Genomic DNA, 18,974 nt, shown 5'->3' with positions numbered 1-18,974 from the left:
CATCTTGTGATAGGTGTACCTACACTAGCCCTATTTATATAGGTTCTAAGAATTCACTAGATTGCCATGTTGATTTATGTATATTTTTGACTCGGCAGATGTGCTAAAACCCCTTTTTATGTCAATTTGTATCACTTGAGTTTATGAATCATCCATGAATGTTCTAAATGACTTGCAATATCTCTCCCATCAGCTGGCACTAGAGCACACTGTTGTGGTAGCAGATCCATGTGAGATGCCCTCAACCTTCCGTGTTCCTCCTACCATCATAGAAGAGGAGACTCAGGTCATTACAGTGATCAGTTTAGCATTTTACATTTATTCAGGGTGTACAAAAAGATGGGATGTAACTAATACATAAATAAAAAAGATACATGTACGAGACAATGATAAAAATAGTGAAAACAGATTCAGTACATTTAGTGTGTTATTTAAAGTACTCAATAAAAATAGTGTTTAAATTCAAGAACACATAAATACATTCAGGCACCAGGTTCATATTTTTCATCGACTGCTTTATCCTAGTCAGGGTTGCAGCAGGCCTGGGCACAAAGCACCAATCTATTGTAGGGCTTCTGCCATTCCTGTGTCTCAGACATCAGCCAACCATATCTGTGACTGTGTGATAGCACAGCTGAGATTCAAACCTGGATCTCAGCTGGGGTGGACTGCTGCTCTATATGAGCATTTCAACTTTATATTTGCAGTAATAATTAGAATCAAAAATAGTGATAATATATTTTTATTTCATTTTATTCTGGTCAGGGTCACGGCGGGTCTGGTTTTCCCAGATTCACTGGGTGCAATTCAGTAACTGGTTGTCAACCTTTCACGGGCCTTGGCAATCAACCACTAAGATATAGCCAATCACTACACACTTACATTTTCTAATATATAGAAACTCAGAATGACAAAAACAAGTGTTACCACAACAACTGAGTGCAACTATGCGATCACTAAAAACAGGGTTTTGAGGTTTTGACTTACAATGCTAATGCACACTGCAGATGTCATTTTTAGAGCTTAGGTCCACTAGTAAAGCAATAATATGAAATATACTGTGTGTGTGTGTTTAGGATGATGGTTCGGAGCAGGGACAGGTGGAAATAGTACACATGAGAGAGGACGTGCTGACGCAGTCTGGAGCCGTTCTGATGACCATAACTGAGTCGACTCCCGAGGAGAGATTCGGCCTGGTGGCTCAAACTGAGGTTAGAAAATCTTGACTAGCTTTTTCTTTTGTAAGCTTTGTTTTCAGATCTACATGGGATAGATGTTGAAGGTTTTTGTCATATGTTATCCATGAAACATGAAGAAGATCAGAAATAGAATTAAATGCGAGTAGAGTTTAGACAGCACACAAGACATGCAAGCACTGAATTATCTGTGGACTAAAACAATGACTGGACAGTTATACACATATTACACAGCATTTGTCACAATAATTAAAACACACTTATCACAATATCCAAACATTTATTATAACCACAATAGTTAAACCGTCATGAAACCATAACATACAATTTGAAGTCAATATAAATCACTATTCATATTAGGGGCGTGCGTTAGTCATGGCTCACCTCAGTCAGGTGTGGAGGTCAACATCAGGTTAATTGGATATGGCTAGTTTGGGAAAAAACGCAAAAAACAGTGCCTTATAATTTTACTCATGAAACCCTTGGCGACACTGAACCTATAAACATGTAGAACAATCGGTACTGGTACGACTATAAAGAACTTCCCGTGTGTATTAATATACATTGGCTCCATTGACTTGAGATGTTTTATGAAGTTATGATATTGAACCATGTTTACCATGACCCAGCAGCTATGCTGTATAAAGGAGGAGCGTGAGGAGGAGGAGGAAATATATCTTGACGTGGTAGAAGTTATTGATGATGATGATGATCAATATGAAGATGCAAGAGAAGAAAATGAAGAGCAAAGAAAATCTCCTTTCACTTCATACTGTGAAACCATTATGAGTTGTAGCTCAGAGGTAAAGGGATACGCCGAGAGGAAATCCTCTTCTGTTTCGCTCCTTTGTGTCTTCTCACCAGTTCTCTCACATCTTTTCTCACTGGCCTGCTTCACTGTTTCTCATTTCTACGTTCCACTTGAGTCTTTTATGTCATTACATATTTCATTATGTTCCTCCATTCAGCACCAGGCTAATAACTTCACATAAACTGAATCTGTTACAGCACAGATGACTTATTAACTAGTATGTGTATTTGTTCATCCGAGTGCTGACAGAGTGTGTGTGTGTGTGTGTAGGGGGGTTGTGAGAAGCTTGGTTTGATTGTTGCATTGGGTCACTGTCTTTAATTTTTCTCTCTCCATGTCCTCATGGGTTTCTCTTGAGTACTCCTATTTTTTTCCCATGTTTTAAAAGCATGCAGAATGAGGGCGCCAAGGTGGGATGAGATCTCAAACTCTCAAAATCGTGGATTGTTCTCAGCACTGCAGTGACAATGACATGGTGGTGGTGTGTTAGTGTGCGTTGTGCTGTGTCTGATCTACTCATACCAGCACAACACACACTAACACACCACCACCATGTTAGTGTCACTGCAGTGCTGAGAATGACCCACCACCCAAATAATACCTAATCTGTGGTGGTCCTGTGGGGGTTTCTAACAAAGCATGTAGAGAAACAGATGGACTACAGTCAGTAATTGTAGAACTACAAAGTGCTTCTGTATGGTAAGTGGAGCTGATAAAATGGACAGTGAGAGTAGAAAGAAGGTGGTTTTAATGTTATGGCTGATCAGTGTATATACGCTGTGTGATCAGTAATGCTTGGTATTTTAGTTATTTACTAGCAATATATGTAGGATGGTGTAACAGTCACATGTTCTGATTAAACACTAGTTGTTTTTTTGCTACTGGGTAGAACTGCTGAGATCAGATAAAAATATGTTCAGTTTAGTACATTAGTTCTTGTGTAGTTGTTTGGGCTTTTTGTTCTTCTGTATTACTTGCCGGAGTTAACTTTTTTCATCTTCTGCCTGGATCTGGTGCTTTTGTGTGTTTTCCTCTGTCTTGTGTCCTTCCTCTCTCGATGTAAACTACTTTTTCTGCATCACGTTTGCATGTTCTCTCGAACCCACCTTTAGGTGGCACCGTAATCACACATTTGCATCTTGAAAGCTTGCTCATTTCGCATCACGGATGGTTGCACTGTGTACATGAGAACTTTGGAGCACATGCAAATAAAAATCATTGAGAGAAGCTGTCATGGTTAAAGGTCTAGTGGAATCCTAACGCTGAATTAGTGAGTCTAAGTTCCTGACTTATGTTTGATTGTGTAGGACTCAGAGAGAGATGAGAGAGGAGCTGCTGCTGCTACCACTACTTCAACATCAACAGAGGCTGGTATTAAGGAAACAGATCCCAAGGTAACTTCCACCCTATAAAACCTGAGGCTAAAAACTGTGATATGTCTTTCAGCAGGGCATCTTAAGAGCCGTTCAAATTAAATATCAGAGTGTTCATAGCTTTAATTATTAACATCAGTAGGTTTATTTATAGGTTTATTATTTAGCTGTTCATAAAGCAGGCACGTTGACTAAAAGCATAATGAAAGGTTTATTGCCTATGTGTGCATTAAGAAAATGAACAGTTAATTTACTGTGACTTACAATTACAAATAAATACTGTTTGAGCAATTAAGGTTTAGGGGCCTTGCTTAGAGGCCCAACAGTGGCAACTTGGCAGCACTGGGACTTGAACCAGCAACCTTCCGATTACTACTCCTGTACCTTAACCACTGAGCTGTGACTGCCTTACCATTAGAGCATTGGTGAGGTCAGGACCTAGATGAAACGGCCTAGCTTATAAACACAATTTCAGTTCATCCCAAAGGTGGTTAATGGGTTGATTTTAGGGCTCTGTAAGGGCCACAGTTTTTCTCTACCAAATTCAACAAACAATGTACAGAGCTTACTTTGTGCACAGTGGCTCAAAGGTCAGGCTGGAATAGTAAAGGGCCTTTCCCAAAATGTAGCTGCAAATCTAGAAACATTGAGTAATTTTATTTATTTGTTAGCATTTTATGTGGTTGAAACCTCTGAACTGAAAGAAAAGAATGGGTGTCCACATACTTTTGTTACACTACTATATACCAGTTTGGTGTACTGCTTTCTGCACAAATAAACTGATCAGCCATAACATTAAAACCACCTCCTTGTTTTTACACTCACTGTCCATTTTATCAGCTCCACTTACCATATAGAAGCACTTTGTACTTCTACAATTACTGACTGCAGTCCATCTGTTTCTCTGCATGCTTTTTTAACCTCCTCACCCTGTTCTTCAGTGGTCAGGACCACCACAGAGCAGGTATTATTTAGGTGGTGGATCATTCTCAGCACTGCAGTGACCATGACGTGGTGGTGGTGTGTTAGTGTGTGTTGTGCTGGTATGAGTGGATCAGACACAGCAGCACTGCTGGAGTTTTTAAATACTGTGTCCACTCACTGTCCACTCTATTAGACACTCCTACCTAGTTGGTTGTAAATGTAAAGTCAGAGTCAGAGACGATCGCTCATCTATTGCTACTGTTTGAGTCGGTCATCTTCTAGACCTTCATCAGTGGTCACAGGAGGCTGCCCACGGGGCGCTGTTGGCTGGATATATTTGGTTGGTTGACTATTCTCATTCCAGCAGTGACACTAAGGTGTTTAAAAACTCCATCAGCACTGCTGTGTCTTATCCACTCATAGCAGCACAACACACACTAACACACCACCACCATGTCAGTGTCACTGTAGTGCTGAGAAACAGATGGACTACAGTCAGTAATTGTAGAACTACAAAGTGCTTCTATATGGTAAGTGGAGCTGATAAAATGGACAGTGAGTGTAGAAACAAGGAGGTGGTTTTAATGTTATGGCTGATCAGTGAACATTCAAAGTGTAGTTTAATGTAATGGATACAAAAGAGCATTCGTTTTTGTCACCTTTAGGAAGCTGAAGTTGAGTGTGTGGCCTCAGAGACGAGTCCATCAGAAGCTGCATCTGAATCAGAGGCTACCGTCCGAGCACAGTCTCCCTCCAAAGAGCCGGTAACCAACACTCCATTTGTTAGAGAGCTCTCCAAGTCTCCCTCCAGAGGCCAGCAGAAGTGTGTGGTCTCTTAATACTAGAGTTCTCTTTACTGGAACCTCTCACTTGTTTCGGAACTACGACTGTGCTTTTGTATTGTTTACGCCTTGAACCTTCTATTTCTTTTACTCCTTGAAATCTCTAGAAATTGAACCCAACTGAAAGAAAAGATTAAGATCTTTTGCAACTTAAACTAGACTTCTATGCATTTTACTTCTGGAATTTTCTAGAAATAGACCATTTGCTTCTGAAACTCTCTGGAACTAAAACTGGGGTTCTTTTCTCTTCTGTTTACACCTGTTATCTACTAGCACTGAAACTTCTGCTAGCTGTAACCTTCACATCTGTAACCTTCTGGAACTAGAACTCTTTATTTCAAATTCAGTGTCTTTACATGGCTGCTCCTTTTAAGTGTAGAAAAATAGAAGTGAATCTTCCAAAATCATTGCTCTACAGAATATGATATCTGACAGGATTAATAATAATATGACACAATCAATTGCTAAACGTACTGAAACGGTCTAATTCTCAGTATTTTCCTAGTTTCCTCCAAACGTCCCCTCCAGCTAAATCTTTTCTATTCTGTTTTATTTTATAATGATACCATGACAGCAGTAGCGAAGATGGATCAGCTAGCGGATGTATTTTTGAAATCTGACTCTATGTTTTCCCATTGTTTTCCATACTGGATTGTGGTAATGATACACATGAACTCCAGTTCATCCCTGCAGCACTTTAAAACTTTTAGACACCCCTATGCCCCGTAATGGGAAACTTTTTGCTTCTTAAAATTGGCTCCAGCCATGCAGGGTGACTTTATGCTATGGAAACTTATAATGCAATAAATTCAAACCATGTGTTACTTAAAACAGCTGAGGTGCCTTTATTTCCATAAAGATGCAAGTTTATTGACTGAATTGCATGATAACTTGTGCCTTGTCACTTGTCTACTAAATATACAGAAACAGACAGAAATAGTGTCAGTGCTCCCTTATGGCATGTTTTACTTTTGTAAACCTGCATTATTTTGCATTTATTTGACTTACTAAGACCATTAATGTTGTTACAGATCATATTAATCGTGATACAACAGTCTGTATTATACTGAGTGCTTTAAGTTGTGCATTTAAATGATTATATTGTATAGTATGTACTCACTTAACATGGAGCTTCTATGCGACAGAGTTTTGCGTACTCATTAATTTACTGCATTTTAGGTAAATAAAGGCTACTTTACGTATTTTACCGAGTTGACGTCTTTTTGTCTTACTTTGCCATGTAAAAGCACTGATTCCTTCATTAGCCCTGCTCACGCTTTCTGTTATTTCTTCCAGCTTCTGTCTTTTAAACATAAATAAAAATGAAAAGCTAAAATAAACCCACCAAAGTGATCTACCCCCTCGTCTCTCTCTCTTTCTGTGTGTCAGGAGCGTGGTGCTCAGGAGGGGGAGCATATCAAACCAGAGGTGCTGAAGATGCACACCAGCGAAACACATACACTCAAGCAAACTATATGCACACTGTCACCCATTCATCTAGAACAGCCCAAAGAGTCCAAAACCTTAAGCGCAGATTCTCAAGGACCTCTGACCTTACCTGAGGCGTCTGACAATTTAACCAAGGATCCACTAAGACAAAAAAGCTCCAAAGATACACTCACGCCATGCCTTACCCCTTCTGCACCTTCATTAGAGGACATGGCAACCAAGGCAGCACACACTGAGCCCACGCAGTCTCAGGCCACATGCACACCTCACCAGAGGACAGCCAACGTCCTGGTAAGCCCTGAAGTGCAGGTAGTGAGTTCTCCTGATTTAAACTGTCCTCTTGAAACCTTACCAATATCTCACCTGTGCATCTACCCTAAACCTACCGTACTGATCCTCAACTCACATGCTAACATTCAGAACCCCCTGCACATAATCAGTGTGTCTACTGAACTATTCAGTATTAGTAACAGCGTTACACCAGAATTTACCAGCTTTCATTTTTATGCTTCATTGATGAAATGTAACACAACCCAATACAATTTAATCAATTAATCAATTGAAAAGAAAATGTTTTATATATGTATGAGGATTCATCTAAAAGTGTCCACACTCTTTTTAACTCTATTTATTAAGAATTTCAAAAACAAATGACATCACTTTTTACATAGTCACCTTTCGGATGCATTTTTCCCAGCGTCCCAACTTTTTATAATAAAATGTTTTTGGGTGAGCGCATAGCCACTGATGCACTGCTGCTTTCACATCATCATCACATAAAAATCTTCTTCCCCTTAAAGCTTCTTTGAGCGTCCAAAAAGGTGAAAATCAGATGGCGCTAAATCCGGACTATAAGCTCTCTCTCAGTCTCTCAGACACGACCAATTACTACTCCTCCCACCCTCATCGTTTTCAACAGAAATATAAAAGTGCGAAAAACATTTTGAAGATCCCTCGTATGTACAGTATGTAAATGGGCCGCCCGGGTGGCACAGAGATCTATTACCAAACTATTAGCCCACCATTGCTGAGATTCAAATCTGGATCTTATGCCTAGTTCACACTACACGATTTTTGGCCTGATTTTCGCTCGGCGACTGGTCGGTGCTTGATTTTCCGGGTCGGGAGCAACTCAGCGTTCGATCGGCGATCAAAACTCGGCTCTCAGTCGCTAAGTGTGAACTATCCAACAACTCGACCCGACCAGCTCGCCGAGCGCTCGGCGACCGGATCGAGTTTTCTAGCACATCAGATATCTGATCTCAGATGTGCGACTGAGAATGAGTGACATGTCGAACAGTCAATGAGAACGCAGGATACAGCGTGAGGGGAAACGCAGGAGAGGATATAGTTTATATCAGGATACACCGGCACACACACGTTTTACAGTATTTCTGATTTGATCGTCCTCTACAAAACATAACACCCACGCTGCATTGCAAAATTATTAATTAACCTCAAACTTACTATAGAACAAGCCATATACTGTTCGTGTTGCCAAATCCACTCAGATTCATTCATTTTTCCTCTTTGATTTTACGCTGCACATCAGACCACAAACACTTTGATCACTCGCTACTTGTTGACATTTTTGGACGTGGTGTCATTAAACCCCTCGTCACTTCTCACGTGTGTTTTTGTAAAGAAGAAAAAAAGGGAGACCAGAGAAGCTCGCCTGAGATTCCAGTTGGTGATGGATCGTGTAGTGTGTGACCCCCTATCGCCGATCAGTCGTGTAGTCTGAAATATACACCGACTGAAGGACTCCCGAGTGCAGGAGATTCAGTCGTGCAGTGTGAACTTGGCATTACCAGTTGTGGGCTAGTGTAAACAGACACGATTGGCTATGTCTTATAGCTGAAAGCCTGTGATTGGCACCCTGTCAATCCATTTATTGCCCAGTGTTTTTCAGTAGAACTGGTCTTGCTGCCACCCTGACCAGGAAAAAATGGTTGATGACAATGAAATGAAAAAATGAAATGTATGTCATACAACTTGGGCTAAAGTTTCTAAGACCTGATCTGCATTATCTTTCTGTCCTTATACATGAGCATTACCTTCTCAGATACATTATAGCGTATTGTCATCGCCTTTTAGTCAAACGTCATAATAGATCTTCGATATTTCCTTCCCAAATTCACCTACTGTATATATTGTTTATATAATTATATAACATGAGCATCATTTTTTCAAGGTCATTGTCAAAGAGTCATAGTTTCTGGTCAGGGTAATGATAATGGTAAGTCTCAGATACAGCAAAGCCATCACCTTCTAAGTTCTACCTTTTCAGGGTCATGATTCTGCATGGGTTTTGCTTTATCAGGGTCACATTGTCATGGTCATAATACATGCACATCAACTTCTTTAGGTTACACTATCAGACATGATTCAACATGGCTCTTGTGGTCTAATCCAACATAGGCATCACATTCTTAGAGACATGAGAACATGTAGACAGCTTGTGTTTTACCTTCTCCATAATCATGATTTAAGATGAGTCTCAATTTATTGGGTCACTATCTCCACTCACTGTCTGTAAGGAGTTTGGTATGGTTTTTTTTTAATGCATTTTCTCCCGATTTTCCTCCCGATTTAGCTCACTCAATTTTGTCTTCCGCTGCTACCAGAGATACCACATTGCATCCGAGGAGAGCACGTCACTGTACATGCCTCTTCCGACACGTGTACAGCCCTCCTCTTCTCGCCCCTGCATTCTGCACAGGCGTCTCTTCCACCAATCAGGGTCCTTACACAGCGTATGAAGACCCACCCACACATAGTCCGGCCCCCCACCCTGCAGATACTGCCAATTATGCCTGCTAGATGGCGCCCAGCCGACCAGAGGCAACATCGAGTTTCGAACTGAGGAGTTCAGAAACTCAGTGTTAGTGTGCAAGCGGAATATCCCACTGCGCCACCTGGGCACCAGAGTTTGGTATGTTTTCACCGTCCTTAAAACATGCCAGTTGGTAAATTCTTCTTCTTTCAACTGCTCCCTAAAGTTGACACAGCGAATCATGTGTCCTCCCTTACTGCACTATTCCTCCTGTCTGGAAGCTCTATCTTCAACACCAGACCTCTCATCCCTCTTTATCTTTTATTCCAAAACGTCCAACCTGCATCCATTTTCGCCACTCACAACAAGCTCAATTCTGAAAGGTTATGGGACTTTTTCCTATTTGGACACAATGACTGTATTAAACTCAGTTTTAGTTTGAAGTGTAATAAATAAAAAATAAAACCACAAAGGGGACAAATGTTGCATTGCAGTTTAAACATATTGAGTAGTGTGGTGTAATGGTCGATTTTGTAAAACTGTAAGCGGATGTTGGCAAATAGGAGAAGTGAAAAGTTTTCTCACACACACACACAGACAATACAGCACTTTTGCCTGAGGTGGCGTATTAGTTCCCTGTCACTTGAGCTGGCTGTGTTACCAGCAGCATTTTCAGGAAGTGCTGTTAGCCACAGGTGGGCGGGACTAGCCAGGGTTTAAAACTCAGAAGCAGATAGTCTGAGCGAGACAGTCGAAACATGGGAGAGAGTACGAACGACAGAGATGTACGGATTGTGTGTGTGTGCGCGTGTGTGTACTTACTGGTGTCAATAGGGACCATAAATGTTAAGCCCCAAGGAGTGTGTGAGTGGGCATATGTGAATAAGTGGGGGCATATGTTTGTGTGTGTGTGCAGTATTTCTAGTTGTCTCAGAGTCAGTAGACACACCCACTGCATTTTCCACACACACACACACACAGTGTTTGTATATCACCTTCCTGCTAATACCTGAAGTGACGTCTCTTCTCTCCCCTTGTTTACACCTGTTGTGTTAGGTCACAGGTGAAACCCAGGATTCAGGAATTCCTGACGGCGAGTTTCATTCCTGCCATGAGAGAGCAGCGCAGATGGAGGTCTGGCTGGAAAAGGCTTGGCTCAGTCTGGATAGTGACATGCTGCAGAGTGTAGAGCAACAGCTCCAAACCTGCCAGGTGAGCACCTTTGATTACAACCCTCAACCTCACTTACATGATCAGTTCTAACTTATTTCACACCCTTCCTACATCATGTTACTGACAGTGTGTTGAAATATTTAAAAGAACAATACGGTATGACATATTTATTTACATGTTTTTTGCTCTTTAGCATATTTGCAGTTCATATGTGTATTATGTTTTTTGACTTTGTATTCACACAAAACAATTTTGACCACGTACAAGTCAATCAATTGACGGTTAAGTGCCTTGCTTAAGGGCCCAGCAGTGGCAACCTGGCAGTGATGGGACTTGAACTCGCAACCTTCCAATTACTAATCCAGTGCTTTAAACACTGAGCTAAATAAAACCATTCTGCAATGTGAAATTATGGGCCTGTCACCATTTGGAAGGTGTGTGTGGGTGTGTTTGGGATTACTGATGGTTTAAATTCAGCTGAGGTAAAAACCCTGAGGGTTTAGAGCAAACACACGTAGGTTTTATTGACGTAGGTTAAGTAGGTAGAATATATACACCGATCAGCCATAACATTAAAACCACCTCCTAGTTTCTACACTCACTGTCCATTTTATCAGCTCCACTTACCATATAGAAGCACTTTGTAGTTCTACAATTACTGACTGTCCATCTGTTTCTCTGCATGCTTTGTTAGCCCCCTTTCATGCTTTTCTTCAATGGTCAGCACTCTCCCAGGACCACCACAGAGCAGGTATTATTTGGGTGGTGGATCATTCTCAGCACTGCAGTGACACTGACATGGTGGTGGTGTGTTAGTGTGTGTTGTGCTGGTATGAGTGGATCAGACACAGCAGCGTTGATGGAGTTATTAAACACCTCACTGTCACTGCTGGACTGAGAATAGTCCACCAACCAAAAACATCCAGCCAACAGCGCCCCGTGGGCAGCGTCCTGTGACCACTGATGAATGTCTAGAAGATGACCAACTCAAACAGCAGCAATAGATGAGCGATCGTCTCTGACTTTACATCTATAAGATGAATCAAGTAGGTAGGAGTGTCTAATAGAGTGGACAGTAAGTGGACAGTAAGTGGGTATTTAAAAACTCCAGCAGCGGTGCTGTGTCTGATCCACTCATACCAGCACAACACACACTAACACACCACCACCATGTCAGTGTCACTGCAGTGCTGAGCTCATCCACCACCTAAATAATACCTGCTCTGTGGTGGTCCTGTGGGGGTCCTGACTACTGAAGAACAGGGTGAAAGCAGGCTAAAAAGATATGTAGAGAAACAGATGGGCTACAGTCAGTAATTGTAGAAGTTCAAGCTGCTTCTATATGGTAAGTGGAGCTGATAAAATGGACAGTGAGTGTAGAAACAAGGAGGTGGTTTTAATGTTATGGCTGATCAGTGTATTATGGCCACAAATGTCTGTTAGTACTAGACATTAGCTGAAGCTTTTTAGTAATCAGACTCAATTCAGCACTGTAGAAGCTTCTGTTACTAGATGGATTAAGACATAATGAAGTCACTGTTGGTTTTATGGGTGCAGTATAGACACATCACTCCCTGTCTCTCACCTTCTGTCATGTATACACTTGTAATAGTCACATAATATACACACAGTGCACACAAAACACTCATAATACACACGTTACACACAAAACACACTGAATCAGTAGTTCTAATGAAGTGAGTTGGTCAGGGCATAAAGGAACTCTTTTTGTAGTTGTAAGGAAACGGCCACTTCCCCTGTCCTCTCACACTCACCACAAAAACTGTCGAGTAGGTAACCACAGAACTGAAACGAACCCATCTAAACGTTTGAGTATAAAGAGAATAAAGTTTCTATTGTTTTTGTAAGAGGATTTAAAGGATCCCGCTTGAATGCTGGGAGAATCTGAGGCATTTAATGTTTTTTTTACTTGTGCTGAAAAAGTGCACATTTGTGTTCATGTCCGGGTTAAAATTGGCCTACACGTAATGCCTAATGCCCCAGGCATACCAGAAACTGCTGCTCACCTTGCTTGGTGAAGTGGGTATGGTCAGACTGTGATTGGGAAACACTGAGATAAATACATGAACCAGAAAAGTCTGCCACTAATTACACTAATTACACTTTACTACAGCAAAAGGGAAAGTTGTTGATGTATATGCGCAGGTGGCGCATCTGGGTTTGAATCTACACAGACATGATTGGGTACAAGGTATTCCTACCTTGCATACAATGTTTCCAGGTAGTCCTGGACCTGCTGCGACTTGGATTTGAAGCGGTAAATGAAATTAAATGAACAATCTTTCTACATAGACGATAGTGAAATGTCTTCTTTATGTAGCTATACATTTCACTACATAATTTAATACCCCCCTTTACATAATATGTTTTTATAACTTCTGCAAATGTAAGTGGAAAAATGTGTTGACGAATAAGTAAAAGACAGAGGAAACTCTCCCGAGGCTAGCTGAAACTTCTGTATTCAGCTGTGTTTGTGTAATTAGACTCCTGCATCAATATTTTAGAGGATGCACAAAGATCCAGATCAGTGATCTAGTGACCTGTGTCATAATGCAAACAAAGAGGAGCAAATAGCATTTATACATTTCAGCTCACAAAGCAGTGAGAAAGTGACTGGTTTTATTCCACACTGCAGTTACAGGTTACTGTTTATGCACATATAAACATGAAAAAAACAGTCATTTTAATTGTAATGAAAATGTTTTATGCATTTTACTGCAGCTGTTCTATTCTAGAAGCTTATAGACAGGAGCATCACCGTTGCTTGTAGAAGGTTTTTTAGTGAGCTGAGTGGTGTTTACATTGGGCTACAGAACAGTGCTAAACTGAGCATGCTCTGTCACTGATATAGACTGCACATGATATACACATGGTTTACGTGACTGTATGTATTGCCTTCATCCTTCGGACCCTGATCCGTCTCCTAGTTTATAGCCATACCCAATCATCTGCCACATGGGCGTGTACTTTCTCTCTTCTTTGTATGCTTAATGTGTTCAGACTCACATCAGACTGCTTTATAGTGCAAGATAAAGACATATTTTAAAAACAAGTATACAAATGGTTATGAGTATATAAGTAGCCTTATGAGTTGTAGCCTAGTGGTTAAAGTATTGGACTAGTAATCCAAAGGTCGCTGGTTCAAGCCCCACCACTGCCAGGTTGCCACTGTTGGGTCCTTGAGCAAGACCCTTAACCCTCAACTGCTGAGACAGTATGCTGGCTGTACTGTAAGTCGCTTTGGATAAAAGCGTCTGCTGAATGCCAAAAATGTAAATTAAGTTTTTTTGGTATATGTAGGAGATGTTTGTGGAGATTGAGGAGAAGGTGGCGAGTGTATCTGCACCGGGTAATGATGAAGAGCAGAGAGCACTCAGTGCCAAGCTGCAGCTCCTCAAGAACAACCTGGTGACCTTTCAGCTTCTGCTGCAGGAACGATATACTGAGGAGAAGGTATACACACACACACACACTTTCATGTAGACACTTAACAGATGCTGGTAAAATAACAGTTATAATACCTGATATGAACTGTTATGGACACTCGAGACATCTAACATGCTCATGACATTTTATTATTGTGTATTTAATTGTATTATTGTGGTTAAATTGGGTGTTTTATACACTACTTTTGTAAAGATTATTTTATATTATAAATCAGTTTGCTTTGACCACACAGTCTGACCTGATGTATCCTTGCTGCTATATTTGACAACAGCACATATTTTTACCATACCTAGATCACTCCACTTACCCCTGTGTGCTTATTAAAAGGTAAAAGTCGTTTTCAGCGTCGGCAAACAGTATAATCACGGATGTAATGGACGGATCAGCAAGTGTTATGGAAGACTAATCTAACATTTAGGCAACCTTTCACAGATGGTGCACTGATAGACACACAGTCAATGAAGCGAATCCTGTTTGATACCAGCGCAGTGCTGGCAGTGCCCATTCAGGAGCACCTGTAACCTCTATATTTGCACACATAACACTGATATTTAGATCTACATCTGCAATGACTAGAAATACTAATCCACCAGAGCATTAGTGTATATCCCACTATGTTGCAAAGCAATTAGCAAATTGTGGTGGAATTACATTTCTGCTTGTGTATCTATTTTGAACAATACACAAGCAGTGAGCAGATGCAAGGATTAATCCCAGGTCATTAGGACCCTCTGTGCTGATTGTGCATGGTATGCATGGTGGTGCAGCAGACAGTGATCATACTTCACCCTATTTACTGTCTTTGCAGTGTTCAGCATATTTTCCAAATGTCTGCATAGCTTTCCTTTTGGTAGTCCAATTTCCTCCAATTGTCACGTATTAACTGGTGTGAGGAAGCCAGTTCATGATGCCTGCAATGGCCTATTCAGGGTGTATTTCTTTGCACTTGCCTGGTGTTTTCAGGACAGAGTGCAGATTCAACGCAACCTTTTTTATGATGTTGTGATTACAGAGAATGAGTAAATGAATGAATAAATGAATGGATGAATATACGTTCTGTACTATGTGTATGAAATACAGGCGTGTGCTGAGCGAGAACGCCCCCTTCAGGCTAAGCTGAAACGCAGTGCCAGTGTGCAAGAGATACTGAGCTCAAGCAAAGCCAAACTTTTCAGACAAAACAGCCTACAACAGCAGAAGGTAAAACACACACACACACACACACACAGGGGTGCTAATACATTTTGAGCCATGTGACAATTTAATACACTGTATTGTCAAAAGTATGTGAACACTGATTAATTTGTCCAGGTGTTTTAGCCATGGCTGTTGTTATATGGTGTGTAAACTATATTCTAAATCATATATATATAGTATATTATATGCTATTGTGGCAACAGTTTGGGGAAAGGCCTTTCATGTTTTTAAATAACTTTGCTCTAGTGCACAGAGCAAGGTCCACATAAAGGGGAGGGGTGGGGGATCTCCACTTTCCTGCAATAGATTGGCGCCTTTTCCAGGGTATACCTGTCTTTTCCCAGTGTTTGGGTTTATACTGCCAGCTTTTTACATTCAGGACTACTTAACATGATAACCCTTTGATTGAATGCTTTATAATCTTAATTTGAAAAATGTCTTGTGTTGTAGGAGTTGGAGCAGGGTCTGAGCGAGCAGAGAGATCTGACCAAAGTCATTGCAGCACAGGGGAGCAGAGCCAGACTGCAGAGTCTAACTACAGAGGAACAAGCAAGGTAAAGTACATACACTTTAAAACATTGGTGCAGTAATGCACCATGCTCAGGGTGTATCTCACAGACTGTGCCAAACTCTGTGCCTAAGCCAGGCCTTTAGGACCCTGGTAATGTGCAGCACTCACCCTAACTGTTGTGCCATGCTAATAATGACTTGAACACAATAAGTTGGCTTAAGTTTAAGATTATTCAGAAGAGAACACACTATATTAATACCAAATCATTTCTTTCATGCTGAAACCAAAATGCTGAGCTTCCTCAGTATTTACACTAGGTAAAGAGAGGGATAAGGTAAACAAACAAGCTGCCCATATAATTGAAAGCACAGCATGTTTAAACATTAATGTATAAACCAGTTTTAGGATGGGTGTGAGGTGGAAGTGTCATTAACCTAAGTTCAAAAGATAATGAGGAACCTACTTGTAATTCTGCAAGGTAAAACGAAACCCTTGCTAGCATAAGTTTCTGTTTCTAATAATAAAAGGGCACATACACTCATGTACTAATCTCTAAAATCTAAAGCTTTAGCATACACGCGGTTCGAAACTCAGCTCTGCAATTCGGCTGGGCTGGACGGCTACATGAACTACGATTGGCTGTTGTTCATACAGGGTGGGGAGCTGTATAGGGACCTCATAACTGATGCAGTTCTGATCTCTGCTGGCTGGTTGATGCCGCCTGCACAGAGTCAAGGAATAATGCATTGATCAGGGTGTGGCTCTCCGTACACAAAGCTGATCCGCATATGAATATATGTTGTGCAAGTGAAAAGATGTGTGTGTCAGTTTCACTCTCCTCAATCAGAAGTGGAGATCAGCATCAGTAGAGAGGAAGCGTAATGCAACTGGGTAACTGGATACGACTAGATTGGGAGGTAAATTTTTTTGAGGAGTTCTCAGTCAGTTAGTGAGTTTAAGGGATACGTCTCTTTTCAAACATGAACACAGCTGTGCATTTTGTTCTGCCTCAGGCTTGCTGTACCTACAGTAGCAGTACCTTTGAATGAGCGAGGACAGGAAGGGGCAGAGTCAGTACAAAGGAAGTGGACTCACCTCCACAGAAGACTCAGCCAAAGAGGAGGAGAGCAGGAAGAGGAGAATGAAGCATCTGAGCTCATCTCAACCCAGGTCCGTTAGCTAGTTAAAGCTGGAAGTTAGTTATACCCTGTCTGATTGGTAGTTAAATGTGTGTATGTTGTATGTTTACAGATATCTCCTTCATCATCGTGTATATGGAGTAGTGCTGATGGTGATACGTGTCTCCAAGAGCTTCAGGCACACATCACACACCTACGAGAGCTGAGACAAACTGCTTCCTCAGCTCCAGTGAGTGTTACACACATGTACACACACATACATAGATACACACACACTACACACTAACACACATTCTCTTTCTCCGTGTAGGATGTGCAGTCTGTGGATGAGGGATTGTTTGAGGTACTGAGTGGAATTGCACTCTCACTTTTTTCACTATCACATGCACTTGTCTCCCAGCCTGGACCAACAAACAGCGACACAAACAACCAGCTACTGCAACTGCAGGTACTCATCCACTCATCGGATCCATTAATTCATCTATCCTTCTATTTCATCTGTTCCTCTATATGTTCATGTACAGTGGGGGAAATAAGTATTTGATCCCCTGATGATTTTGTAAGTTTACCCCCTTACAAAGACTTGAACAGTCTATAATTTTTATGGAAGGTTTATTTTAACAAAAGAGACAGAATATCAACAAAAAATCCAGAAAAAAAACATTAAATAAAACTTATAAATTAATTTGTATTTAATTAAGGGAAATAAGTATTTGATCCCCTACCAACCAGCAAGAATTCTGACCCCCACAGACCGGTTATGTGCCCATGAGGCACACAAATTAGTCCTGTCCCTGTATAAAAGACACCTGTAACAGAATCAGTTTCTTCTGTTCAAATCTCTCGACCACCATGGGCAAGACCAAAGAGCTATCAAAGGATGTCAGGGACAAGATTGTAGACCTGCACAAGGCTGGAATGGGCTACAAGACCATCAGCAAGAAGCTTGGTGAGAAAGAGACCACTGTTGGTGCGATAATTCAAAAATGGAAGAAATACAAGATCACAGTCAATCACCCTCACTCTGGAGCTCCATGCAAGATCTCACCTGGTGGGGTAAGAATGATTCTGAGAAAGGTGAGGTCAGTCCAGAATTACACGGGAGGAGCTTGTCAATGATCTCAAGGGAGCTGGGAGCACAGTCACCAAGAAAACCATTAGTAACACACTTCGCCGTAATGGATTGAGATCCTGCAGTGCCCGCAAAGTCCCTCTGCTCAAGAAGGCTCATGTACAGGCCCGTCTGAAGTTTGCCAATGAACACCTGAATGATTCAGAGGAAGCTTGGGAGAATGTGATATGGTCAGATGAGACCAAAATTGAGCTCTTTGGCATCAACTCCACTCGCCGTGTTTGGAGGCAAAGAAATGCCCGGTGGGGATGGTGTTCTTGGGGTCATATCCAGCATTTCTCTGCTCCCAGCTCCCTTAAGATCATTGACAAGCTCCTCCCGTGTAATTCTGGACTGACCTCACCTTTCTCAGAATCATTCTTGTAGCCAATTCCAGCGTTGTGCAGGTCTACAATCTTGTCCTTGACGTCCTTTGATAGCTCTTTGGTCTTGCCCATGGTGGTCGAGAGATTTGAATGGAAGAAACTGATTCTGTGACAGGAGTCTTTTATACAGGGACAGGACTAATTTGTGTGCCTCATGGGCACATAACCGGTCTGTGGGGGTCAGAATTCTTGCTGGTTGGTAGGGGATCAAATACTTATTTCCCTTAGTTAAATACAAATTAATTTATAACTTTTATTTAATGTTTTTTTTCTGGATTTTTTGTTGATATTCTGTCTCTCTCTGTTAAAATAAACCTTCCATAAAAATTATAGACTGTTCAAGTCTTTGTAAGGGGGTAAACTTACAAAATCAGCAGGGGATCAAATACTTATTTCCTCCACTGTATTCATTTATACACTGACAAGCCACCCACCTAACATGCTATCAATGACTCCTTTGGTATCTGGTACCAAGACATTACCAGCAGGTCCTTCCATGTCTGTAAGTTGAAGTGGATCGACCTACAGTGCATGCTGCTACCATCTTTTCTGTTAGTAAACGAAGCAAATGTGCCCAACCGCCCACATGATCTTGAAGAAAACAGTTGATGTCCAGTT

General features: G+C 41.2%; 1 protein-coding gene across 1 annotated transcript in view; it reads left to right on the top strand.

Moving 5' to 3' along the window:
• Window positions 1–16,802, top strand: part of syne2b (spectrin repeat containing, nuclear envelope 2b) — an 89,200-nt gene extending 72,398 nt beyond the window's left edge. The window contains exons 70-80 of the mRNA XM_062995728.1: window positions 194–286; window positions 1,077–1,211; window positions 3,315–3,401; window positions 4,970–5,068; window positions 6,536–6,886; window positions 10,428–10,583; window positions 13,866–14,018; window positions 15,093–15,212; window positions 15,660–15,763; window positions 16,568–16,637; window positions 16,734–16,802. Of these exons, the coding sequence (XP_062851798.1) occupies window positions 194–286; window positions 1,077–1,211; window positions 3,315–3,401; window positions 4,970–5,068; window positions 6,536–6,886; window positions 10,428–10,583; window positions 13,866–14,018; window positions 15,093–15,212; window positions 15,660–15,763; window positions 16,568–16,589 (1,320 nt within the window). The 3' untranslated portion in view covers window positions 16,590–16,637; window positions 16,734–16,802. The remainder of the gene's footprint in view (window positions 1–193; window positions 287–1,076; window positions 1,212–3,314; window positions 3,402–4,969; window positions 5,069–6,535; window positions 6,887–10,427; window positions 10,584–13,865; window positions 14,019–15,092; window positions 15,213–15,659; window positions 15,764–16,567; window positions 16,638–16,733) is intronic.
• The last annotated feature ends 2,172 nt before the right edge of the window (window positions 16,803–18,974 follow it).

Source organism: Trichomycterus rosablanca, chromosome 5, assembly GCF_030014385.1.
Source record: "Trichomycterus rosablanca isolate fTriRos1 chromosome 5, fTriRos1.hap1, whole genome shotgun sequence".
Classification (NCBI taxonomy): domain Eukaryota; kingdom Metazoa; phylum Chordata; class Actinopteri; order Siluriformes; family Trichomycteridae; genus Trichomycterus; species Trichomycterus rosablanca.
The sequence above is the reverse complement of the archived record's forward strand: the minus strand, read 5'-3'. Positions and strand labels throughout refer to the sequence as shown.